We start from the raw sequence: 27586 nt of genomic DNA, 5'->3' as shown, positions 1-27586 counted from the left end.
CACTCTTCCCCTATGCGAGCATTTAATTCAAGTAGAAACACAATAATTTAGCGCTTTTTAGCACACGCAATTCATGGCACACGCAGGCGGATGTCCCGACGAGAGCCGCTTTGCATACATTGGAAACGAGGAACTTATTTCCATAACACACTCGTTCAGTACAAAAGAAAGGACATATACGTAAAAAAAAGTAACATGGCACTCGCAAAATATTACCGTGTCAATACGCATTGTACATGCACAATCAAATCACCCTGGACCTCAAGACGCACACTCTCCGGTCTGACATTGCCCTGCCCGACTGTCGGTGTACACAAGCATGGACACCGTCAAAGTAGCCACGTGTAGCTGCGGGTACCTTACCACCTGTGGCTGTGGGTACCTTACCACCTGTGGCTGTCGGTACCTTGCCACCCGTGGCTGCGGGTACCTTACCACCTGTGGCTGTGGGTACCTTGCCACGCGTGGCTGCAGGTACCTTGCCACCCGTGGCTGCGGGTACCTTACCACCTGTGGCTGTGGGTACCTTGCCACCCGTGGCTGCAGGTACCTTGCCACCCGTGGCTGCGGGTACCTTGCCACCTGTGGCTGTGGGTACCTTACCACCTGTGGCTGTGGGTACCTTACCACCTGTGGCTGTGGGTACCTTGCCACCTGTGGCTGTGGGTACCTTGCTACCAGCGGCTGCGGGTACCTTGCCACCCCCAGCTGCGGGTACCTTGCCACCCCCAGCTGCGGGTACCTTGCCACCAGCAGCTGCGGGTACCTTGCCACCCGCAGCTGTGGGTACCTTGTCACCAGCAGCTGTGGGTACCTTGTCACCAGCAGCTGTGGGTACCTTGTCACCAGCAGCTGTGGGTACCTTGTCACCAGCAGCTGTGGGTACCTTGTCACCAGCAGCTGTGGGTACCTTGCCACCTGTGGCTGTGGGTACCTTGCCACCTGTGGCTGTGGGTACCTTGCCACCTGTGGCTGTGGGTACCTTGCCACCTGTGGCTGTGGGTACCTTGCCACCTGCGGCTGTGGGTACCTTGCCACCCGCAGCTGTGGGTACCTTGCCACCAGCGGCTGTGGGTACCTTGTCACCAGCAGCTGCAGCTACCATGCCACCCCCAGCTGCGGGTAGCTTGCCACCCGCAGCTACGGGTACCTTCAAACCCCATCAAAACGAAGTGGGCCACAGAATACGAATGAATGCCCATTGGCCCAAAATTGACTTACCGATACCGACCTGCCAGGGTGGCAAATGGTGATAATGATTTTCTTGTATTTTTAGGTCAGTGGTTCTTAACCTTTACTGCAGCCCGCACCCCGTTGGTTCTCAATCGTGAACAAATGAATAGTTTTTGTAAAGAAAGGGTTGGATGAAACAAAGTAGTTGTATTTACGTGCTTGTGCTTAATTTTTTGTTCGAGTATTTACCTTCTAAATTAAACTGGCCGTGTCTAGCACCCCCAGAAAGGGCATCTCGCACCGCAGGTTAAGAACCATTGCGCTAGATCACAACGATGCATTACAGCAAAGTCTCTGTGGTGGCTACTTTTGCAAAAAAATGTCATTAAAGAAAGCTACCGTGTTTATGACAATAGATCCTTTTGGAAGAAACAAAACGAATGTGACGTGAAAAATCTATGGCATGTGTGAAATACATATCACGTGTGTGTATATAAAACGGACGGTCTATAAACTAAGCCTTCTGCTCATGGTGGACACTTCCCATGGCGGATACTGGAAGCATTTGCCATCCCAGGTGACACCAACCAACCATCATTGCTCGTGAGCTAATACGATCGCGTGAGCTGTCGCGGTTGTGCTGTATAGCTCTGTTTAAGAATCACGTGGGGTGTTTCATGACGATGATGATGATGACAACGATGACCAATGGGACTCCAAAACGATGGCATAAACTCAGTCGTTTAATGAGGCCTACCCGTGCCAGCTGACACAGAATCACGTCGGATAGTCCACGATTTCTCCATTACCGCACTGTTCCGTTGAGTGCACACACAGTCGCCAATACACGTTTGGATATTAGCGTTTTAATGACTATGATTATTTCTATTAATATAGACATTAGTACCCTGTCGTAAGAATGATTTTCATGCTGGGATCACGGCTGGGACCACTTCAAGCAGGGCTGGGGAAGCGAATCTGGCCTGCGACTTTATTTCGCATGGCTCCCGCGACCACACTAGGTCTACCTCGTAGGCCCAGTGTGGTCGTAGGCCTACCTCGTAGGCCCAGTGTGGTCGTAGGCCTACCTCGTAGGAGGCCTCGCAGCAGCGGATTTTTGGCTCAGCCATCGAACAAAGACGGTCACCACATCGCACGGCGCTTGCGGATGCTCTTTTACGTCCGTCTGGAACGCTCTTGCGGTGTTAGGAAGCCCACTGGAGCTTTGCACTTGCAAATCATCATCTAGATTTAAAACTGATTTCTTTAAAACTGCTTTTTGTGTTTAGTTTGTTGGCCTTTCCGCCGCACCTCTGATCAGCACGGTTGGCTACGTACCGTGCGAAAGAGGCTCAACACACATCCTGCCGCTGCGAAGCGGCCCACAGACGACATTTGTAACCGTCGCTGCGAGCGTCTTAGCGGCGCCCAGCGGGCACTGGCTGAGAAACATCGTGGACCTGGCAACTCTGTGTTTATACATTTAGCGCGTTCGTTCACTTTCACCACTGCGAGGGCCTCGTCATACTCAGCCGACGCTTTTCGCGGTCTTGCCGGATAGCGCCGCGGTGTGCGCTCGCTGACGTGTGGGGGTTGCCCGCCAAAGGTTTTTCAACGTAGCGTTCGGCCCTCGGTAAGGAAAAAGGTTCCCCACCCCCCCCCCGCCCTGAGATAAAGGAAGACGCGACTCAATAAACAGCTCTACGGTCCACTCCGTTCACCTGAATGTAATAATAATGATAGTAATGATGATGACAACGCATAACTTGTATAAAACTTTCTTAAACTTGCAATTCTCACTTTCATGATTTCATGCGTATATCATGAGCGCAAGAATCAATCATAACCGGTAAACCGATTCGTCGCCACGTGCGGGGTCGCCACCCTCACCACCCTGCCAGTGGCACACCGCGGTTGGCGCAGCGCGGTTGGCGCAGCGTTTTTTGCGCAGCGTGGCTGGCATGGGCCCTCAAGGAATGACACGGGGCCCACCGTACAACTTCCTCTCGCTTTTCGTAACGCCGGCTTCCTGAGCCGGTCTGGCCCACGGGCCCCGATGCAATTGCACCGCCTGCACACCCGATAGCTACGCCGCCCGCAACCCCCACCCCTCCCGGCGGGCCGCCTCCCAAACCTCACACCCTGCGCGCGCCGCCACCCCCGCCGGGCCCTGGGTAGGCCCGGGGGCTTGTGGGACGTCCGCGGGGCTGCAGGCCCCGTGCCGGAGAGGCCGGCGGGGCGGCGTGCGCGGACGGTGCCGGCGAGGCGGCGCTGGCACCGCCGCCGCGGTCACGCACGCGTACGAGGCCCGTGGGGTAGCGAGTCTCCTGGCGGCCGCCGGCCCACAGCGTGGTGACCATCCCGTCGGGGTATTCGCGGCGCTTGAACTGCGCCGTGTGCACCTCCCGCTGCCCGTTGGCGAACTCGATCACCTTCTCGCCGTTCCTGCGTCGCCGCCGTCGGCGTCGTCGTCGTCGCAGTCATCGTCGTCGTTGTCATCGTCGTGTGGTACACCGGGTTAGTGGCAGACCTCAGGTGTCAGGCTGGGTGTGTGTCACACTAGGACTAGGTGTATATCACGCTGGGTTCGTATCACACAGAGTCAGTAGCACGCTAGGAAAGTTAACACATTGATTGTAACACGTACAATCATTCGTGCCCCACATGTGTGTCACACTTGGAAAGTGAACACACTGAATGTAACACGAGGTGTGTGCCACACTCGGAAAGTGAACACACTGAATGCAACACGAGGTGTGTGTCACACTAGGAAAGTGAACACACTGAATGCAACACGAGGTGTGTGTCACACTAGGAAAGTGAACACACTGAATGCAACACGAGGTGTGTGTCACACTAGGAAAGTGAACACACTGAATGCAACACGAGGTGTGTGTCACACTCGGAAAGTGAACACACTGAATGCAACACGAGGTGTGTGTCACACTAGGAAAGTGAACACACTGAATGCAACACGAGGTGTGTGTCACACTCGGAAAGTGAACACACTGAATGCAACAGGAGGTGTGTGTCACACTCGGAAAGTGAACACACTGAATGCAACACGAGGTGTGTGTCACACTAGGAAAGTGAACACACTGAATGCAACACGAGGTGTGTGTCACACTAGGAAAGTGAACACACTGAATGCAACACGAGGTGTGTGTCACACTAGGAAAGTGAACACACTGAATGCAACACGAGGTGTGTGTCACACTAGGAAAGTGAACACACTGAATGTAACACGAGGTGTGCGTCACGCTGGGTGTGTGTCACACACCAGGAAAGTAGCACGGTAAGCACGTCTCAAGCTCGCTGGGTGTCGTGCCGGGCGGGTGACGTTTCGGGGCGGTACCTGGCGGTGCGCACGCGAGTGCCGTCGGAGTAGCGGCTCTCCTCGCGCCCGTCGCGGTGGATGAGTCGCTCCATCCCGTCCGGGAACACGATCTCCTTGCGACCGTCCACGTGCTGGGTCTCTGTCAAGGCAGTGCACAGGCACGGCACGGCACGGGGAGTGCCGATCTCCTCAAGGAGCATAAACCCTCACACAAACTCCGGGCATCCTCGAAAAAAGACGGTGGTCGCCGCATCGCGGCCTTTCGGATGCGCTTCTGCGGCCGTCTGGAACGCTCTTCAGATATTAGGGAGCTACTGGAGCTATGCCCTTTTTAAATCATATAGATTGAAACGCATTTCTTTGAACTGCTTTTTGTGTTTAGTTTGTTGTCCTTCCCCTGCACCTCTGATTAGCGCGGTTGGCTACGTACGGTGCGACAGAAGTTCAACAATCATACATAAGCAAAGATCCCCACGTATAGCCTGCACAGATCGGTTAGGGGCAAGCTCTGTTCGCGAGCACCTATTCAGGCCGGCACGGCGCATGAGGGAGCGGTGTGGTCAGGAGCCATCCCCGGCCTTCTTTATCTCCCCAGAGCTGTAGTCAACACTGCACCGGATGCTCATTGAAAGCTGAGTCAACCTAGGCGAGGCCTAACGCTAGGCCACAAATGCTCGGCGTGACCGGGAATCAAACTCAAGCGCGCCGGGGGGGGGGGGGGTGGTGGGCGAGGGGGGGGTTCGTAACGCGGCTCGCTAACCACATCGCCGCCGCTCGGCAGTCCGCACACACACGCGGTAGTGCAGCGTGGTAGTGCGTTACCGTGGTCTCACCCTCCCACCCGTTACCGTGGTGTCCACGCCCGCCATTACCTGTCTGCCCGCTGGGGAAGCGCACGTGCTGAGTGCCGTCGGGGTACGTTGTGTGCGTTACCCGCGACTCCGCATAGTAGTAGACCTGGAAGGGAGCGAGGCGGAGAGAGATTGAGAGGCAGGTTGTGAAAGTCACATGACACGGGCCTCATCCGGCACTGGACCATTACGCCCTACCCATCTACACGGGGGCAGACATCCAAACACCAACGTATCCAGCACCTGCCTCGATGTCGTCATCATCAACATCCAATAGATGCCATGCCAGTAAAGTAACCAACAGCTGCGGTGTCACTTGGCTCAAATAAACAACGGGGCATTGATGTTCACTGCCACGCACGGTCCCAAGCCACCGCCATCATCGTCGTCAATCAATAATCATAAACATTAATTATCATCGTCAACCATCATCGGGGTCCGTTTCCGGGCATTTCCAGGCATCGTCTGGATCAGGTGGCAGCCAAACATCGCTCCACGCCTTCCTATTTTTCTATCCCTGTCTGCCTCCATCACTTTCCAGTCTCCTGCCACTCGGTCGACTGCCCTCCACACCCCAGCGTCATTGAACATCTTGGTTGAACAGGTCTCCTCCATCTGCTTCTCGTGTCCAAACCGCTCAAGTCTCGAGCTTGTTCCATCCTGTCAAGCAGTGCCCCTTCTGCGCCTACACCCTCTCTCTCGACTTGTTGATCTCCTGTCACTCGCTCTCCTATCCCACCTTCTTTTGCCCACCGTGCCTCTGACAAAGCAGCGATGAGAGGCGCAGGGACAGATGCAAGAATGAATCCGCGATTAAACACAAAACTCCGGCACTGGTATTGGCAGCAGCGTGCAATACAAACCCAAAATACTCGCCATGTTACTGTAATAACACTTTCATCTTAGAAAGCAGCGTCATTCGTGCCAACAGCATATCACAAGGCTGTACATTAATTATATAGTAATGTAATTTTATCTTCTTTGGTTCTTTCGGTAAAGTCACGTAGAATGAGAATAAAATAATAAATTGATAAAATATCAATTTATTATTTTAAATTGATAAAATATCAATTTATTATTTTATTCTCATTCTACGTGACTTTACCGAAAGAACCAAAGAAGATGAATCATTGCAGTCACGAAAGCTTTAAATCGAAATTTAATGTAATTTTATATCGCGTCATTCATGCAATTTCATCCCACAATGCTGCACATCAATGATCCAGTATCCGTACGCGAATATAAAAACAAAACCCCACTACTTAGCAAATAAAAAATACATAATACATAAATAACGAGAAAAAAATGCACATAACAAGAAAAAATTATCGCAGGTAAAATAAATTAAAATAAATTAATCTGTTCGGTCTCCATACCCCAGACCACAATTCCAACATTTCGCCGGATTTTGATTATTACAGGAGGGGTGGTGGAGTGGCCAAAAAGTTACGAGCCAGATATACAGGGACCATATCCCATACACACGCGGCTGACTACGTATGGCAGTAACACACGCACACACACACAGTACAATCAGCTGGCCGATTTGGACGAGCCATCGGCGGAAAATTCCACATTCCCGTGGCGGGCTGACTGCCATGGGAAGCAGCCCGCCCCGACGGGCGCCCCTCCCGGCGGGCGCCCCTCTCGGCAACGGAGCGCTCACCACGCGCTGGTCGTCGGTGGTTTTCTTGACGTCGCCGTTGGGGAACGCGACCGTCACCGTGTGGCCGTCCGCGCTCACTTCCTTGCGGGTTCCGTTGCGGAACTGCACCATGCGCCGGCCGCTCCGCAGGACCATTTCCACCTGCCGGGGGGGGGTGGGGGGTCACGCGGTGGTGGGGGGGGTTCACGCGGTAGGACGCACGGAGGGGGCACACGGGGGTGTACGGACACACACACACACACACGTGCGAACACACATGGGCACACAAGTACATATGGGGACACAGAGATGCCGTGACAGAGGCACGGCCGGTAAGCGCGTCGCGTATCACGAGCCAGACGGTTTGGCTCGTCAGAATTTTGTGTCACGGTGCGATTGAAGAACCGATTTATTTCTTGGTACAATTATTACATCTCGTGCCTATCGTCTCAAAGCTCCCATCTCGTTCTTTTTTTTAATTTAATCTCCCCATCTTTATGATTTCGGTAGCATTACGGCTTAAAACAATTACGCGAAAAAATGTTCTTGCAAACGTGCGCGGGTTGCAAACGGAGCGATCATCTTGACGCGCGCGGTTGTTCGATGTGCGCGTGCGTGCGTCACGTGATGCAAATAACTCCCAGGGGAAAATACGACGGTCGGCGTGTCGTTAGCCCCATCGCATGCACGACAGCCCCGACCGAGTGCGCACGTTTACAAACTTGCACCCAACAACAGCAGCAACCACCAAAAAAATCACACGTGCGATCGCATGCCAGCACGCACATTTACGAAGTGCATCCACATGCAAGGAAGTCACAACGTGCACTTCATATATATATCTCTCTCTCTCATATGTGCAGATTGCAAAGCAGCATGGCCACCACGCCAAAGCTTACACGTTTTACAAAACGCACCCATGCAAAAATAAATGGCAGCTATACCCAACGAGCAGGTTCACAAAGAGCAACGTGCAATGAGTCGTGACAACGTGCACTTTTACAAAGTGCACCGTTCGACCTGCGCTTCTCTACGGAGCCGACGGCTGGACTTTGCAAGCCGGAGACGAGCGGAGGTGAGCAGAATCGTGGTTCCACCATCGGCTGTTGAGAATTCCATGGACGGGAAAAAATATATATAACACGTGCCATTATCCTTCAGGAGCTTCATGTGGAGAGAGAGAGAGAGAGATTTTAGGAAGAGTGGTCAGATGCCAGTGTATTTCAAGCACATCATTTGGTACAATGGCTTTTAGGAAGAGTGGTTCAGATGCCAGCGTCCTTCAAGCACTTCATGTGGCAAGAGAGCTTTTAGGAAAAGTGGTCAGATTGCCGGCACATTCCAGGACCTTAGAGGTTTCAGTAAGAGTTGACGGAGCGAAGACGGGTTTTTATCACGAGCGACGCGCCACGTGGAACAATCGCTGGCGGCCGGACACCGATGGCGATCGAAGGTGCGGCTGACAGTAAACGAGGTGGAGGGGGCGCGGTGAGGCGATGCGAGAGAGCGGACGACTGGTGGGGAGCGAGTTCCAGCTGAAGCGAAGCGCCGAAGTGATCGGAGACAGCGAGAACCTTCAATTTGGTTCCCGGAGCATCCACTCCCATCAACTCTAACATTTGTAACAGAACGTCGCGTGATGTTGAGACCCGTTACAAAATTATACAATGGATAGGCGAGTGCCCTTGCTGGGGTGAGGTTTGGGAGCGGGTGAGGGCCGACCTGCCCACTCTGTTGTCCGAACTCGGGGAGCGGTGAGGGTCAGGTCTGAGCCGACTGGCGAGTGCCGTCGGGTGAAGCGGGGGTTGTGTGACGGGGGTCAGGTGAGTGTGTCATGTGACCCCGTCTGCAGGACGGGCTGCCCACTCGTACTGGATGATGTGCACGTGCAGTGCATACGTTGAGGTTATCCACCCGGTTTCTTTTACACGTAATAACTCACTCTTGATACTTTTGTACGATGGTATAACGTTTCCAACGCATGGCCGGGCATTACATTTAATAATTAATTTGCTTCAGTCACTAAATCCACCCACTCACAACAAACCCCCGGCTTTCTGGACAGTGAGCTTTTGTGGGTTGTCAAGTGTTTTTTTTCCGTGACATCTGCATTATTATTGTTTTACGTGTTGTACATGTAGTATGCACGTAAGGCACTTTTTGTTAATCCACCGCTGGATGAACGCCTCTCCACCACTCCGCGGGGTTATTTAACCATAGTTCATCACGTAAGTCGGTGCAGGCTGGTTAATAATGCGTGGGAGAGAAAAGAGCTACGGTACATTTTGACTTAAAACTTTCGCGACTGCAGCAATTAATATTCTTGGTTCTTTCGGTGAAGTCACGTAGATATTAAATAAAAATAATAGAAAATAATAAAGTAAAAGTTAAAATGTAAAAATAATAAATTAAAAACAATTAAAGCATTGAAATTTTCTTTCAATTTTATTATTCATTTTTTTATTTTCTGCATTTTTTTTTTTTACCGAAAGAACCAAGAATGTGAGCTACAGTACAGAGAAACAATGAGCTTTTCCTGCCATGCCATCTGCGCTGACGACGTCGCCCCACAGCAGCCTGTAACAACCTGCTGTGCATGGTGGTCACCCAATCCGAGTACTTATCCAGGCCCCGAAAAACACTGCTTAGCTTCTTGAGATCTGACGAGGCTGGGCACATTCCGCGTGAGTTGACGTAACTGGCGGACTCGCCCCCCGACTGGGACGTCTGCGATAAGAGAGCATCATAGCGCATCGGATTTCTCCCCCAGTGCGAAATAAAGATTCTGATTTGTTACAAAGTGATTCCCCTGGCGCACTGGACCATCACAGCTTTTATGCTGCTTATCTGTGTGTGTGCAGCCCAGCCACCTCGTTGGAACAGTAGGTGGCACAGTTGGTGCATCGGCCAGTCGTCTCAGTCAGTCAACCCATGGCACCTGCTCGGTCTGTCCCGTGACCTCCTGCCGGCGGGCTTTCCGACGCTTCACGTGGCGGCCTTAACGTGCACATAGCCTGGCACAAGCGCCGTGGTGACGTCGCTGCCACTTAGTGGCGAATGGCGGTTGTTGTTGTTGTTGCCCAGCTGTTACTTGCTCTATCCACTGCTGCTTGGGGTGTGTTCGCCACTCTGGAGTGTGCACACACCGGGTCAAACGTCTCAAAAAGGGTGGCAGTAACCAACACTTCACCCCACCGCGTGCGACCTGCCAGTCGACTCATCGCTGGCGGAGCGGCGTTTCGCCGCTTGTCGAAACAAAGGCAAGAGGGAGGGAGCGGTGTGGATTTAAGAATGACGAAACTTGCGCCGTTTGTTTCAACTGCCACGGCGGGACATTGAATGGAACCGGCGACCCCTGCGATTCCACGTGCGGCGTTGCCGACCTCTCAACCATTGCACCGCTGCAGCGTGGCGTTACGTTTCTAAGAGAATGCGCAGCTCAATTGAAAAATATTTTACATACTGTAATAATACATTTCCATTAAAAAAAATATATATATTTTTGAATGTTTTGATTGTAAATAAATCAATAACCTGCATTTTATAATATGAACTGAACGCCGCAGGAATTACCGTTGGGCACAGGACTAAATACCGGCGTGCGCCACGTGGACGTGCAGCTGCCTGCAAGTCGGCGTGGCTCTGCACGCTGTTCTGTATCGGACCTTTGGGAGTGCGATTTTAATATCCGTGGTTTTTTTCCTTAAATTTGTATGGAACACCCCGCCCACCACCCCTCCCCTCCCCACCCCTCCCCCCCCCCCCCCACCGCCACAATATAACCGTTGTTATATAGAGTACGCGGTTTACCCGCTCAAGGTATTTCGTGGACCTTACTCGACGTGCGGAAGCCGGCCGACTGAACGCGCGTGTGTACACGCGCGACGCTTACGTACACACGCGCGCGCACGCGCGTTGGTCACGCACCTTCCCGTCCGGATACAGGATCTCTTGCTGGACATCGTCGTCGGCCTCTCGGTCGTCGTGGAAACCAACTCCTCCCAAATGCGCCGATTCCAGACGGTGGGGAGGCTGCGTCACAAAAAAAGGGGCAAAGGACAAAGTGAAGACTTTCCACGGACCGCTGGGTCAAGTGACGTTTGCGAGCACCAATGAAGGCTGGCACGGCGCACTTATCGACTACCCGAAGTGGGGGGGGGGGGGGGTGGGAATATTTTCGAGCTGGCAACAACGCCGATTCTGATTGTCGGTCACGTCTGCCACTGTGGTAAATGTGAGCCCTTGTTTGTAAACTTGTGGTTGTTCGTCAAAATGTGTCGTCTGAAAAATTATTTTCGGCCCTAAACAAGGAAGATTTCGCCCCGCCTTGGAGACTTTTAGTGACAGAGACAAAGATCTCGCGGTATATAGCCTTTAACAGGCTGTTGGGACAAGTGCTGTTAGCAAGCACCAATGTTAGGCCGCACACTTACACACGCACAGAACAAGGCAACGCCGGATAGTCTTGCATATTGCCGTGGCAAACACAACACTCTCACCACACCTCGCGGCCCCCCACTCACGCTGGCCATCAGCTCCAGTGGCGTCCGCGCTCGCTGAGCCCCGGCGGCCACGGTCGTCCCCGTGGGAGCGGCGGGCACGGGGGTGCGAGGCGCGGCCACGCGCGGGCCCGGCGAGGATCCACGCGCTCCGGCCCCGGCGGCCACCCGGGCCTCGCCGCCGGGGTTCGGGGTCTTGGATCGGCGCGCCCGGTCCGGCGCGAACGTCACGGCGGTGGGCGACGGGACGGCCCCCGAGCGCCGCCACGCGAGCTCCGGGTCCCCGTGGGGGCCGGCCGCCGGGCGGTGCCGCTCCGGCGCCGGCGAGGCCCGGTTGGGGGCCGGCGCGCCGCCGGGCCGCTGCGCTCCACTGGCGCGCGAGGGCCCCCCACCGAGGCCATTGCGGCGGCTCGGGGCGGCCGCCTCCCCGTGAAGGCGCGTGGACGGCGTCTCGGGGTTGGGCGTCTTGGAGCGGGGAACGGCATCCGTGGCGCGCCGCCCGCCGCCGGCCGAGGGGTTAGGCGTCTTGGAGCGGTGCCCGCGCCCCGAGAAAGGGCCGGGTTCGAAGCCGGGGTCGGCATCGCGGTAGAAGAGGTCTTGGCTCCGCGTCGCCCGCACCGGCGTCTTGGGCCGCGACTCGGCGCCCGGGGGAGGCTCGGCGGCGTGCGCCGACTCCGCCAGCGAACGGGGGCCGCCGGCGAAGGCGTTTCCCCTCGTCGGGGGTAGCTGCTCGCCCCACCGGTCGACGCTCGCCGGTACGGGGCTCCGCCAGTCGGCGGCCCGGCCGCCGCGCGGGGCGGCGTCGACGTCGGGGCCGTCGGTGGGGACGGGCGGCCTCGGCAGCGTGGGGGTCTTGCTGCGGGCGGTGGGCCAGCGCGGCGCCAGCGCGGCCGCTCCGTCGCTCGGCTCCTCCTTGTAGAGGAGGCGTGAGTGCGTGGCGGCAGTCGGGAGAGTTCCTTGGCGGAGCTCTGTGCCTGGACCAGCTCTCATCTTGTCCACATGCCGGGCTGTCTCTAGGCGTGGGCTGAAGGGCTGCACTCCACGGTGGAGCTCCACGCCTGGCTCTGATGTTGTCGCATCTACATGTCGGGCTGTCTCTTGGTGTGGGCTAAACGGCCGGGCTCCATGATGGAGCTCCATGCCTGGTCCAGCTATTGTTTTGTCCACATGTCGGGCTGTCTCTTGGTGTGGACTAAACGGCCGGGCTCCACGATGGAGCTCCATGGCTGGTCTAGCTGTTGTTTTGTCCACATGTCGGGCTGCCTCTTGGTGTGGACTCAGTGCCCGGGCTCCACGGTGGAGCTCTGCCTTGGGACCCTCCCAGTGCCGCTCCTTCTGCTTCACGGCCTGTTGCAGCTCCCACAGCTGACGTTTTAACCTCTAAAAATGTCAACACCAGAGTCAGATTATCATCAAGAATATTATTACCACTGTCATCGTTACAATTTCCACAATCCTCATCGTTAGCATTATTGTCACCAATCATCAACTTATAATGTAATTATCATCGTTATCGCATTATCAACGAGTGCCACAATTAACACCTAAATACATCATTCAGGTGTTAATTGTCATCGTCGGCATCACAATCATAAACATGCTCATTAACGTGATCATCATCAACATGAACTCCATCGGTACCCTCGCAGGATGCCCGTGAAATAAAGGCAAAAGCTCATTGGGGCCCTTCCTGCCCAGCGTCACCATCTATTTACCAGAGATCGGCCACTGCACCCGGCCACCTCTGAGAAATAATAAATTCTGAAAATGAATTATAGTAAACAAACGCAGACACACTGCACCACAGGATCAACTCGCAACTGCCTCCATGTCCGCAGCAGCAGCAGCAGCATCAGTTGACTTGGACAGCTGTGGGGCCCATTGTGTTGATCCACGGCGACTTCCGCGTACAGCCTATATCCCCGGGCCCACGCGTTGCTTCACCTGAATCTCCTCCCACTCGGCCGAGCGCTGCTCCTCCTGGCCCGCGGGGCCACCGGGGGCTCCGGGCCCCCCGTGGCTGCTCCCCGCCCCGTCCAGGGCGGAGGCCGGAAGCTTGAGGCCCCTCCTGTCCAGAAGTCTGTAAGCTCCCTCCTGCCTTCTCGCGGCACACCGGACACATGGGACGTGGGTCACGGGACACGACAAGAGGAGTAAAGAGCACGCGACACGGAACATGAGTCACGGAACATGGGACGTGTGATGGCGACGTGGGAGGACAAGACACGAAATGCGGGACCCTGGACATGGCATACAGGGCACGGAACGTGGGACGCAGGATGCAGTGAAACGGCGGATATGGGACGCGAGACGTTAAAGACTGGTGGATGAAACAGGTGCACGGGACGTGACACGCGGGCAGGGCACGCGGAACGCAGGGACGTGAACTCGCGACCCGAGGACTGAGAGGGCCCGCTCTCCAACCACCGTCGACACCATAATCGCCGCGTAACTTTCACGCCTCCTCAGCTCTTGTTCCATCCACTGCTGGATGAGAGGGCTCCCCCACCCTGTGAGGTGGCGAGATGTTAACTACCTCGCCTGGTGTACAGGAGGTCGTTGGTTCAATCCCGACCTTGACGCCTGCTGTATATTTGGAGTTTGCGTGTCTCTCTCTCTCTCCCCATGATCACGTGGATTTTTCTCCGTGTACTCCGGTTGTCCTTCCACATTTAAAATCAACGTCACCACGCGTTTAGAGTTATTTGGCTACCATAAGCCACTTCGGTGAGGAATCATTTCTGGCCAGTTTCTCTTCCGTAAAAAGCTACATACAGTGAGGGAAAAAAGTATTTGGTCCCCTGCTGATTTTGTACGTTTGCCCACTGACAAAGAAATGATCAGTCTATAATTTTAATGGTAGATTTATTTGAACAGTGAGAGAGAGAATAACAACAGAAAAATCAAGAAAAACGCATGTCAAAAACGTTTTAAATTGATTTGCATTTTAATGAGGGAAATAAGCATTTGACCCCCTCTCAATCAGAAAGATTTCTGGCTCCCAGGTGTCTTTTATAGAGGTAACGAGCTGAGATTAGGAGCACACTCTGCTCCTAAAATCAGCTTGTTACCTGTATAAAAGACACCTGTCCACAGAAGCAATCAATCAATCAGATTCCAAACTCTCCACCATGGCCAAGACCAAAGAGCTCTCCAAGGATGTCAGGGACAAGATTGTAGACCTACACAAGGCTGGAATGGGCTACAAGACCATTGCCAAGCAGCTTGGTGAGAAGGTGATGGTGCGATTATTCGCAAATGGAAGAAACACAAAATAAATGTTAATCTCCCTCGGCCTGGGGCTCCATGCAAGATCTCACCTCGTGAAGTTGCAATGATCATGAGAACGGTGAGGAATCAGCCCAGAACTACACGGGAGGATCTTGTCAATGATCTCAAGGCAGCTGGGACCATAGTCACCAAGAAAACAATTGGTAACACACTACGCCGTGAAGGACTGAAATCCTGCAGCGCCCGCAAGGTCTCCCTGCTCAAGAAAGCACATATACATGCCTGTCTCAAGTTTGCCAATGAACATCTGAATGATTCAGAAGACAACTGGGTGAAAGTGTTGTGGTCAGATGAGACCAAAATGGAACTCTTTGGCATCAACTCAACTCGCCGTATTTGGAGGCGGACGAATGCTGCCTATGACCCCAAGAACACCATCCCCACCGTCAAACATGGAGGTGGAAACGTTATGTTTTGGGGGTGTTTTTCTGCTAAGGGGACAGGACAACTTCACCGCAGCCAGGGCATTGAAAATGGGTCGTGAATGGGTATTCCAGTATGACAATGACCCAAAACACACGGCCAAGGCAACAAAGGAGTGGCTCAAGAAGAAGCACATTAAGGTCCTGGAGTGGCCTAGCCAGTCTCCAGACCTTAATCCCATAGAAAATCTGTGGAGGGAGCTGCAGGTTCGAGTTGCCAAACGTCAGCCTCAAAACCTTAATGACTTGGAGAAGATCTGCAAAGAGGAGTGGGACAAAATCCCTCCTGAGATGTGCACAAACCTGGTGGCCAACTACAAGAAACGTCTGACCTCTGTGATTGCCAACAAGGGTTTTGCCACCAAGTACTAAGTCATGTTTTGCAGAGGGGTCAAATACTTATTTCCCTCATTAAATGCAAATCAATTTATAATATTTTTGACATGCGTTTTTCTGGATTTTTTTCTTGTTATTCTGTCTCTCACTGTTCAATTAAACCTACCCTTAAAATTATAGACTGATCATTTCTTTGCCAGTGGGCAAACGTACAAAATCAGCAGGGGATCAAATACTTTTTTCCCTCACTGTAGCTCAGAAGGGCCTTACCGTGTAAAATAAAAAAATAGTTTAAATAAATAGTTTGTGCGGATCGTGGAAGATTATTTTACCAACCTTCATGCTGATCAGAGTGAGTTTGGCAAAGGAAGAGAGCCAAAGGTCTGGGAGCATAGCGGTTGGCTGCCCACCACGTAGCCCCACAGGAGCAGGAGCCTATAAGACCTGTTATGCATGGCGGTGGTCGCCTATCTACGTGCGACCCTGCGTAGCGTCGAAGACGTGACCAAACTGGGCGCGTGTCGCGTTATATGGTCACAATAAATGCAGGTCAGACATCATCCGAATGGGGGACTCATTGTCATTTGGTTTGGCAATTAAAGTGAGGCGATTGGGTACCTGCCCATCCAACAAAAGTTAATCCTTTAATAGACGACAGATTACATGAACCCACGTGGCATGAGAGGCCTGAAGCCTCGCGAGACCTTGCCCTCTCACCGCTGGTGCAACTTGTGTTGATTCAGACGTCGGGAACCGGCTTCGTTGCATTCGCTCAGAATATTCCGGCTGGAGGAATCTGACAAGCTATGAAGCTATTTTTCACAGATGTCTGGCCTACCACCCTGAATCGGCCCACAAAACGACGTTGACCCCACCCCCCTCAACTGAAAGCATCTTGCAGTGTAGCAGTGGACACCTACGGGCTATCTGCCCATGGATCGTGATGATGACTACGATGATGATGATGATGCAAGCATCTTAGCCACGCTGATCGTGTACTAGAGGGGAATATGATCGAGCCGGCAACAACACTGCAGCGTCGCTAACCCTCCCGGATTGGTCGGAATTAGCATCGATCTCCTCCTGACTAGGAGAGCAATCCGGCAGATTATAACGGAGTAATATTTTAAGAAAATAAGTTAATAATAATTTTAAAACGAATCTTCCCGGAACATCTTAAGAGTCGCCAACCCTAAAACACTGTTCTCATGTTATAGCGCATTGAGTGACCGCCGTGACTGCAAGGGGCCTCTTGCAGTCGCAGGGGTGGCTGTGGCGAGCGTGTTCATTCAAGCGTGGTTGCCCACCAAGGGAGTCCTAATCGGCCCTCAATAAAGCAAAAGTACCCTGAACTCTCAAAGGACAGTTCTCGACTTACGAACATAATTAGTTCCCGAGACCCGTTCTCCGTTCCGCCGTTCAGTTGGCAAGTGCGGGTTCGCAATTAATGAAATGTAGTTTAAAAAAAAATAATCATAGAAGCTGGTTCGTAAGCGTTGGGTGTTCGTAAGTGCGGGCGTTCGTAAGTACGAGCGTTCGTAAGTCGATGAGTGACTCATTCGATATTTCAGCAGGCAACAATGATGCTGCCCTCCAGTGGCGGTGTGACAGCACGAGAGAATTTCAGACGGGTAATGTGAGTTTATACTGGAGGTTCAAAGGTCGTGCGTAGTTTCGAAACGTATCATCAGCACGCCGTAAGGTCCGCTGGGTTTGTTCCGGTTTGGGGTGAGCCGCAGCTTGACTCGACAAAGTAAACTCAAACGTGCGGCTCGACTCGCAGATATTTTGTTACATATAAGGATGCGTTAGGGGTGCCCTGGGCAACTGGCCAATGCCATTGGCCATTGGGGGGGCGCGCAGTTCATTAGGCCGGATTCCCCCAAGGGGCAGTCCATAAATGACGTCACGCGATTTTGGACGATTTTTGACCCCCCCCCCTCGTCACACGGCGTCACAAAAAAGTCAGACCCCCCCCCTCAAATATGACGTCACAAAGCTCTGCCCCACCCCCCCAAAATAAAAAATGCTTCAAACCGCTTTAAACTATTGTCATCGTAGTGCGTATTTAATGTGGCGCTGCACTCTGATATTGCAGTAGAAAACATTTTGTTAAAAAGTCAATTTAATTAAGTAGAACGTGTTGTCTATATTTATTTAAAGTTGCTCATTTTGATGTGACGTCACATTTCTCTAAACCCCCCCCCCCCTCGTCACACATCGTCACAAATGCCTGACCCCGCCCCCCCACCCACCCACCTAGGTGCGTGACGTCATTTATGGACAGCCCCCCCCCCCAAAGTGCCAATATCTGCTGTAAAATCTTAAAATCCGCCCTCCCCCCAGAACTGTAACAGTCAACAAAACAGCGGCAGCTCCACGTCCACGTGACTCTCTACCTCGAGGGCCTGCTTCACATTGCGTCGCCGTGGCGACCGTTGTTGGAGATGGGAGGGTGACGGGGACCTCAAATTTGTGTTTTTTTTGTTGTTGCAACAACTCCACGAAAGTTAAAAAAAGGAGAATCTGAGGGATTGCACCGCACGGCCTTTGGCGGAGAGTCCAGCTTGGCATCAACCGGCTCGCTCTCGAGCAGATACAGGGGCCAAAGAGTACAGATACGGAGGGCTAAAGAGTACAGATACAGGGGGCTAAAGAGTACAGATACAGGGGGCTAAAGAGTACAGATACAGGGGCTAAAGAGTACAGATACGGGGGCCCAAAGAGTACAGATACAGGGGCCAAAGAGTACAGATACAGGGGGCTAAAGAGTACAGATACGGGGGCTAAAGAGTACAGATACAGGGGCTAAAGAGTAAAGATACGGGGGCTAAAGAGGACAGATACGGGGGACAAAGAGTACAGATACGAGGGCTAAAGAGTACAGATACAGGGGCCAAAGAGTACAGATACGGGGGACAAAGAGTACAGATACAGGGGCCAAAGAGTACAGATACAGGGGCTAAAGAGTACAGATACAGGGGCCAAAGAGTACAGATACAGGGGCTAAAGAGTACAGATACGGGGGACCCCTTTGGGTTTCGTGTTTTGTACTCCGGCACAAAGGTTCCAGTTTGCCTTTATTCACGCGACCCCCCCGCCTCTCCCCCGCCCCTCTACCCCCCGCCTCCCCCGCCCCTCTACCCAGCTCTTCCCCCCCCCCCCCCGGCACTCCCCCCCCCCGCCTCTCCTCCCCCGCCCCTCCCCCCTCCTCGCTCCCCTGCAAGCAGCAGCTACGCCACGACCGCGTCGCACGCATCGCGATGCCCACCACCACCACCACCCCCACCACCGCCCCCCCACCACCCCCACCACCCCCACCACATCCACCACCTCCACCACCGCCCCCACCACCGCCCCCACCACCACCACCTCCACCGCCCCCACCACCGCCCCCACCTCCACCCCCACCACCCCCCCCACCACCACCGCGAGCGGGACACTTGAGCCGGCCAAGCGAGACAGTGCCCCCCCCCCTCCCCCCGCGGTGCCAGCGGCCGTGGCCTCCGTACCGGGCGTGAGAGCGGCGCGACGCGTCCCGAAGACGACGAAGACGACGAAGACGACGACAAGAAGAAGAGGAGGAAGAAGAGGAAGAAGAGGAAGAAGAAGTCTCTCGCGGCGTCTTGGCTCAGAGAGCCGGGCTACGCTGGCGACTCCGCCGTCCTTCCCCTCCCCTCTCTCTCCCCTGCGCCCCCACCACCACCACGGCCCTTCACGCCACCTGGCCCTACTACCCCGCACAAACAAGTGGGCGGCTGCTGCCTAGAAACACCGATGCTGGCTTTGGTTAGCTCAGATTAGAGAGGACAAACACAACAGAGGCGGCAGAAAAGAGCGCGGCTTGCCGCGCAAGTCTGGGCTTGCGCGGTCGGGACTGAGACGCAAAAAAACCACGAGAGCTGCGTTCTTGGGATTGGTGGTGGGCAGAGTGAGGGGGGGCATGGTGAGGGGGGCATGGTGAGAGGGGCATGGTGAGGGGGGCATGGTGAGAGGGGCATGGTGAGGGGGGCATGGTGAGAGGGGCATGGTGAGAGGGGCATGGTGAGAGGGGCATGGTGAGAGGGGCATGGTGAGAGGGGCATGGTGAGAGGGGCATGGTGAGGGGGGCATGGTGAGAGGGGCATGGTGAGAGGGGCATGGTGAGAGGGGCATGGTGAGAGGGGCATGGTGAGAGGGGCATGGTGAGAGGGGCATGGTGAGGGGGGCATGGTGAGAGGGGCATGGTGAGAGGGGCATGGTGAGAGGGGCATGGTGAGAGGGGCATGGTGAGAGGGGCATGGTGAGAGGGGCATGGTGAGAGGGGCATGGTGAGGGTGGCATGGTGAGGGGGGCATGGTGAGGGGGGCATGGTGAGAGGGGCATGGTGAGAGGGGCATGGTGAGAGGGGCATGGTGAGGGTGGCCAGAGGTTAGAATGGGAGCGGCATGCGCTGGCCACGACAAAAAAAGTGTCGGGGGCGGGGGGGAAATACAAATTAAAATGTGCTGCTGCTGCTGCTGCTTCTTCTGTTGCTGCCGCAAACCAGCATGGCTAAAACCGCTCTCGTTTTGCTACGAAACCCATTCGGGAAAGCCGCTCGCGTTGAGCAGACGCGACCCTCCGCCCGTCACCTCCTCGGGGTCGAAGGGGAACCACGCCACGTGCTGCTCGTTGACAATTCACGAGCAAGGCCGTAGACGTGGAGTCAACATTTGAAATTGAATTTCCTGCCTAAAATATTAAAACATTCACTGACACATGGGATTGACTTTTTTTTTACAATAATGTCTAATAGTGGTATTGTATTTACTTTGCTCTGTTTTTTCACCTTTTCTTGTTTCATTGTATGCAATGGCAGAGATTAGGGATTAATAAAGTAACAACCATAACCACAATCATATAAACATAAATCTATTTTATAGCAATATATTGGGGAGGGGGGGGGACATTTTGAGCATATTTGAATATTGGGTTGCGGGGGGGGGGGATGTGTATATTATAATTACGGCCTTGGGGTCGAGGAATGCATCTTCGGGATTGAGCCAAGCGGTGTTCGGGCAACGGAATTGTGACACCCACACGGAGACGAGAAGATTTCCGAGTAGCCTTCAACAATCTGTTTCGGGGCGGCAAGCGCCGTTGGCGAGTAGGGGCACGCGCGCCTTTGTCTCCCCGGTGACGATGTTGAGTTGCGCACCACAGATACTCAATTAAGGTTGAGTTGACGTAGGTGGGGCCCACATCCAGTCCAAATCATCGTCGCTGGCGTTCAGCGTGTGCAGGAATCGAACGCAGCGCGCTGACCGCTCCACTACCGCTCTAAAGAGAAAAGTAACCCCAGTATAGCCTGAACAGACTGTTGGGGCACGGCACACGAGGGGGTGGGTGGCCAACAGCACCTCCGGCCGCCGCCTTTGTCTCCCTCGTGGCGAAGTTTACACAGCACACCAGGAACTCATCTGAGGTTGAGTCGACCCAGGGAATGCCCAGGACCGCTTCAGATAATCGTCACTGGTGTTGGCCGTGAACTGGAATCGAACTCGGGTCACCGAGTTCCTAGCGTAGCGCGTTTACCGCTACACTACCGCTCCCCACGCAGTCACTCACACACAGTCACAGTCACACAACAACGAGAACAGCCACTATTCATCACTAAGCAGCGGCTGGGTGACATCACCAGAGCGCTCACACCAGGCTAGGTGCAGTTGGAGGCTATCGTGTGACGGGTACATTGCAACGCTCGTGCATAGACACAGAGGCGCCCCTTTTGCGTGCGAGTCACACGATCTGGCCCACTGGACGGACATTTGCCCGTAACTCAGCCCCCCCCCCCCCCCCCACACACACTGGACCGGTGGCGATCTTTTGTAAGAGACAGAGAGCCTCATTGAAATTTCAGATTTTTGTTTTGCGTGCCATGTCGGAGGTGGGAGGTATGACCTTGAGACCGCGATGACGACAACGACGATGACGACGACGACGACTACGACGAGACACACGTAGAGTGAGGGGTCACGGGCCTCCCCTAGGTCGACTTAGCCTCAAATGAGTAGCTGGTGCGGTGTGTAGTAAACATCGCCACTGTTGAGACAAAGGCGGTCGGGCGTGGTGCTGGCCACCCACCCCCCTCGTGTACCGTTCCGGCCTTCATAGGTGCTGCTCGCTAACAGCACTTGCCCCTACAGTCTGTTAAGGCTACACAGGGGATCTGTGTTTTTTGTCCCGCGCACGAGAGAACTAACGGCGACCAGGGGTGTCCGGAAAGCTCCCGATATTCCACGACGCGATCCAATCTCGCAGATCGCAGCGTCGTACACACGTCTCCCTCGCTCTATGCCACCTCGGTCTGGGCGATTTTGGCTGAACGATATCGACCCAAAAATTGGCTTCATGCGGTTTTAATTCACTCATACGCGGCTATAAACTAAACATTTTTTTGTTTGTTGATTAAACAATTGTTTTGTTATTTTACCAGGTAAGGCCCACTGAGCTAAATGGCTCTTTATCAGAAGCGACCTGGCCACATACGATAGCTCAACGAAGTGGCTTATCATCATGCGGACATTTATAGCAGCCAAATACTCTAAACGCATTTTGATTCTAAATCCACATGTGTGGAGGAAAACACGGGAGCACCTGGAGAAAAAGCCACGTGACCACAGGGAGAGAAACGAGCAAATTTCAAATAAACATCTCAGGGTTGAGATCGAACCGACGACTTCCTGCATACCAGGCGAGGGAGTTAACATCTCCTAGCCACCATGGCTATGCAGTCAGACGTGGGACAACATCGTGCACTGCACTCGCTACTCGGCAGGCAGCTGTCTCCTCGTGCGGTGCATTGTGGGTTGGATGACAATATGTGAGTGAGTATGTGAGTGAGTGAGTATGTAAGTGAGTCAGTCGGTGAGTAAGTGGATGAGTGAGTGAGTAGATGAGTGAATCGATGAGTGAGTAGGTGTTTCGGCTGAGTGTGTGAATAGGTGAGTGAGTGAATAGGTGAGTGAGTGAATATGTAAGTGAGTAAGTGCGTTGGTTGAGTGTGTGAATAGGTGAGTGTGTGAATAGGTGAGTGAGTGAATATGTGAGTGAGTAGGTGTGTAGGTTGAGTGTGTGAATAGGTGAGCGAGTGAATAGGTGAGTGAGTGCATATGTGAGTGAGTGAATAGGTGAGTGAGTGAATAGGTGAGTGAGTAGGTGAGTAAATAAGTGAGTGTGCCGGCGGGCGGCTGAGCACGTTACCCGACCCTCGACTTGACACTTTCTCCGCTGGAATGAGACTTCGAGTTCCCTGCACTTGCATCTGCGCCCGCGAGAACACAGAGACACACACGCACGTTAAACAATGACAAAGGTCCCCCGTGTAGCATCAACAGGCAGCTGGGCCAAGCGCTCTTAGCGAGCGGCACCTATGAAAGCCGAAACGGCAGACGAGCGGGTGGGTGGTCAGCACCACGCGCATTTTTCACCCGAGTGGCACCACGCGTACGCACACGCGCGGAGGCGCCACGGCGCTTGTGCCAGGCTCGGTGCACTTCACATCGACAAAGACTAAGGTCCCCCGTATAACCTCCGGGGCAAGTGCTGTTACCTGGCACGGCGCACGAAGGGGGTGGGTGGCCAGCCCTACGCCCTTTGTCTCCCCTCTGCTGATGTTTACACAGCGCACCAGATATTCATGATGGCTAAGTCAACCTAGGCGAGGCACAGGACTGGTTCCGACTGATGTTATCCGTGGCCAGGATTTTAACTCGGTTCGTAGTGTAGTGCGCCGACCGCTACGCCACCGCTCCCCCCCCCCCAACCGAACACACAATTACATGGTTCTCACTCGCGCACAATCTCAATGATGACACCACACGCAGAATGGGGAGGGTCAGTGAATTACATGAGAGAGTTGGCGAGTGAATGAGTGAGTGAGCTGGGTGAATGGGTGGGCGAGAGTGCGTGTGGGTGAGTGCATGAGCGAGCCCAGTGAGTGACTGACAGTTGTTTTAAGTGTGTGACCATATCGCTGGAAGGATAATATACAACGCACGAGTCAGTGGAGGGTGGGTCAGTCAATGTATGGATGTGCGAATGCTGCGAGTTAATGAGTGAGTGAGTGATTGAGTGAGTGAGTGCATGAGTGGGTGAGTGAGTGGTTGGGTGAGCGAGTGAACTCGTAAGAGGTTGAGTGAATGTGTGTGTTAGTTCTTGAGTGAGCATGCGAGTTAGTATATGGGTAAGCGAACCAGTGAGTGGGTGAGTATGGATAAATGATTGAATGACTAAACGAGTGAATGAGTGAGCGAGCGAGTGAATAAAAGAGTGGGTGAGAGTGATGATAAGTGAGTAAGTTGGCAAATGAGTGTATGGATGGATGGATGAATGAGTGGTTGATTTATTGAGTGTGTGCATGAGTGTATAATAAGTTAACGTGAGTGAGAAAATAAATGGATGAGCGAATGAGTTCTTCAGTGCGTGACTGATTAAGTGTATTTGTGGTTGAATGCGTCAGTGAGTAAATTAGTGAATGTGTGCATGAGTGGGTTATTGACTAAGTGGCGGGTGAGTGAACTTGTCAGAGGTGGAGTGAATGTGCGAGTTCGTTCTTGAGTGAGCATGCGAGTCCGTATATGTGTTGGCGAACAGGTGAGTGGGTGAATGTATGGACAAATTATTGAATGAGTGAGCAGTTGCGTGTTTGCATGAGCATGTTAGTATGTGGATAGGACGTGAAAGGGCGAGTGTGTGAGTTGGTGAGTTGATAAGTGAGTGTGTGGATGGATGAATGAACGAGTGACGGGTTGAATGAGTGCATGGATAGATAAGTGAGTGAGTATATGGATGGATGTATTCATGAATGCGCGAGCGGGTGAGTGAGTGTATGAGTACGTGAGCGAATGAGTAAACGAGTGAATGAGTGAGGAAATGAGTGGGAGAGAGGATAAGTGAGTAAGTTGGCAAAGGAGTGTGTGGATGGATGAATGAGTGGTTGAGTGCACGAGTGTATAATAAGTCAACGTGTGAGTTAGTATATGAATGGATTGGCGAATGAGCAAATGAGCGAGTGAGTGAGAAAACGATTCGGTGTATGGACAGATGAGTGAGTGGGTGAGCGAGCGGGTGAGTGAGCGGGCGGGGCGAGCTCACGGGGGGCTGTAACTACACTCTACACTCTAACGCAGGGGTGGGGAACGTCCGGCCCGCGGGCCGTATGAGGCCCGCAAAACCATTTGGTCTCTTGCCCTGCAAAGGCAACCGCAGGGGGGACTCGAAATTCAATAAATCTAGGAGCAAAGCTGGAAAAGCAGTTGAGAGTAGCAACATCATCAATAGCCAGCTAACATCACCACACGCCTCGCCAAAGAGAAGCAAATTCCAGCCATCGCATTAGGGGTGAGTTAATTAAATGTTTTTACCAAATATAACGGGCTAATTTTTAAGTTGATAATTCTGTATGGCCCGCGAATGATGTTACAGACATCCAAATGGCCCTTGGCAGAAAAAAGTTTCCCCACCCCTGGTCTAACGCGACAACCCGTCAAGCGACACGTGGACTGACCGTCGCCGCCCGACGTCCGATTCGCGACCGCTGGGTTTGTCGCAGCAGGGCGGCCGATCCTGGGATCCCCGTGGGGGGGGCCACGGGGATCCCCACCCTCTGCCGGGGGACCCCTCCCGGCGTCTCCCGCTCGCCGGGGTCCTCCGGTACCGCCCGCCGGCTCCGTGCCGTCCCGCGCGGGAGCCGGCGACGGTCGCGAGCTCTCCGCTTCGCCGCCGCCGCCGCCGTCGGCCCCGCCGTCCTGCTTCCCAGCCGTCGGCCGCCGCTGCCTCGCCCTGCCGGGTTTCGCCGTCGGCCGCTTGGCCCAGCGCCGCTCGGCGGGAGGGGCGGCCGCCCCGGCGTCGGCCTCGCTGGGGGCGTCGCTCGCGTAGTCCTGGTCGCCGTCGTCCTCCTCGTCGCGGCTCCTGCCGGCGCCCCACGCCCTCGCGAGCGTCGGTGGCCGCGCCCGAGACCGCGCCCACCCCGGGACCGCCCGCACCTCCTGGGGTGCGGCGACGGCGTCGTCGCCAGAAGTCGCTGCGGCGGCGGCGTTGCGGCGGGCAGTGCCGTCTCCCGGCACGACGGGCACGTGGACGATCCTGTCGTTGAGACGCTTGTACGCGACGGACGCTCCCACGCGGTACGTCTTTTGGCTGCAGTCGCTGTGCTCATGCTCCTCCTTCTCCTCCTGCTTCTCCTCCTCCTCCTCCACCTCACCGTCGTCATCAACGTCATCATCATCGTCGGTGCCTTCGTCACCGCCACCTTGCCGTTCGGATTCCGCCGCCGCGACGTCCGAACTCGCGCCGGCAGCCGGGTCGCCGGCGCCATTCCCGCTGCCGGAGGAGCCGCCCTGGTCTAAGTTCCCGTTGACGTCTCTACGTGCCGGACGCTTGGACGTGTCGTCGGGACCACGGTCGTCGCTCACGGGCGGAGCGCCGTCCTCCCGCATCGACTCAAAGCGGCTCACCAGCCGCGGCACGCTGCCGTCCCCGCCGGCGCCGCTGCCGGTGGACAGCGCCGGAAATCGCTCCAACGCCGTCGACCGGGAGGCCCCGGCTCTATCGGCGCTCGCATCCGCCGGGGCCGGGCCGGCGGACGCCGCCGCCGGCGCCGCCCCGCCAGCATCAACGCCGGCGCCGCTCGGCAACCGCGGGATGGCCCCGGCGCCGCCGGAACGCTGGCTCAGCAGCCGGAGCTTCTGCCCCACGCGGCTCACGCCCTGCACCTCCGGCAGGGCTCGGCGGCCCTGCGTCCTCGCCGCCGGCGCCGTCCCCGCTCCGGCCGGCGATAGCCGCGGGGCCCGCGGGCACCGTCTCGAGGGACCGGGCCCCGGGAAGGAGAAGGCGTCGGCGGCGGCGGTGGTGCCGTGGCGGGCGCGGGCGAATCGCTGGGTCCCCTCTCCTTTCTTCAGAAACGACTTGGTGGTGTGGACCGGCGCGTCGACTGAGTGGGCCTGTGGCGATGGGAGGGGCGGGGCGGGGGGGGTGCCAGGGCCCGAGGGCAGGAGGGGACGGAGGGACGAGGGGATGAGGACGAGGGAGGATGGAAGGGGATGCGGGTATGAGATTGGAGATGTTTTGGGGGGGGGGGAGAGATTCCAGAGAGGAGGGGATGAGGAGAGGAGACGAGGGAGAGGAGAGGAGATGACAGCAGCGTTGTGCTGAGGGTCACGACTCGGCACTGTCACATGGTCACACAACCGCGTGACCATGTGACCACTCCGCTCCCTCTGGCATGCATACACACAAAAAGACAAAGATCCCCCTTATTGCCTCAGCAGACTGTAGGGGCAAGTGCTGTTAGCGAGTAGCACCTATGAAGGCCGGAACGGCACACGAGGGGGTGGGTGGCCAGCACCACGCCCGGCCGCCTTTGTCTCCCGAGTGGCGATGTTCACTACACACCGCACCAGGTACTCATTTGAGGCTGAGTCGACCTAGGGGAGGCCGAGGACCGTTTCAAATAAGAGGGAATCGAACTCGGGTCGCTGGGTTCATCGCGCAGCGTGCTAACTGCGACAACACCGCTCCCCGCACACACACACGCATGCACACACGAACACACACACACGGACACACACACACACGGGTGCCGCACACACTCACTGACTGTGTCCGTGTGCACGAATACATGGGAAGCGGCAGTGGAGTGATTAGCGCGCTGCGCTACGAACCTGCAAACGCGAGTTCGATTCCCGCTCGCAGGCAACACGGGCGACGAAGACCTGAACCGGTGCTGGGCCTGCCCTAGGTTGACTCAGCCATAAATGAGTACCCGCTGCGGTGTGCGTAAACAATCAGCATTGGGGAGACAAAGGTGGCTGGATGCGTTTCTGGCCACCCCATCCCCTCGTGTGGCTTTCTGGCTATCACATCTTCTCGCAAACAGCACGGCAGTCTGTTCAGGGTATACGGGGGATCTTTGTGTGTGGTTGCGTGATGCGTGTGCGTGCACGATGTGCGCGTGCACGATGTGTTTGTGTGTGTGTGTCCATGTGCGATGCGTGTGCGTGCGCGCGTGT

At 54.9% G+C, this 27586-nt stretch overlaps 1 protein-coding gene across 3 annotated transcripts; it reads right to left on the bottom strand.

The window, feature by feature from the left end:
* On the bottom strand, window positions 1–27504 carry LOC116955513 (uncharacterized). Of its 3 annotated transcripts, XM_076053303.1 has the most exons (9): window positions 25084–27504; window positions 22779–22839; window positions 13450–13603; window positions 11530–12885; window positions 10934–11038; window positions 7028–7168; window positions 5383–5467; window positions 4529–4649; window positions 1–3618 (listed from the first exon to the last, which is right to left on the bottom strand). In XM_076053303.1, exons 1-9 carry the CDS (start codon window positions 26774–26776, stop codon window positions 3309–3311), a joined length of 4026 nt encoding a protein of 1341 aa, XP_075909418.1. In that variant the 5' UTR covers window positions 26777–27504; the 3' UTR covers window positions 1–3308. The 3 variants fall into 3 exon arrangements, 2 of the variants coding, with proteins under 2 accessions (XP_075909418.1, XP_075909419.1); XR_012930009.1 differs by lacking the exons at window positions 1–3618; window positions 4529–4649 and adding an exon at window positions 8027–8109; XM_076053304.1 differs by lacking the exons at window positions 1–3618; window positions 4529–4649; window positions 5383–5467; window positions 7028–7168 and adding an exon at window positions 7178–8109.
* Between the last annotated feature and the right edge of the window lie 82 nt (window positions 27505–27586).

Source organism: Petromyzon marinus, chromosome 60 (assembly GCF_048934315.1).
Source record: "Petromyzon marinus isolate PM22_M1 ecotype Great Lakes invasive population chromosome 60, UKy_Petmar_22M1.pri1.0, whole genome shotgun sequence".
Classification (NCBI taxonomy): Eukaryota; Metazoa; Chordata; class Hyperoartia; order Petromyzontiformes; family Petromyzontidae; genus Petromyzon; species Petromyzon marinus.
Note: the sequence above shows the minus strand (reverse complement) of the source record. Positions and strands in the feature narration are given on the sequence as shown.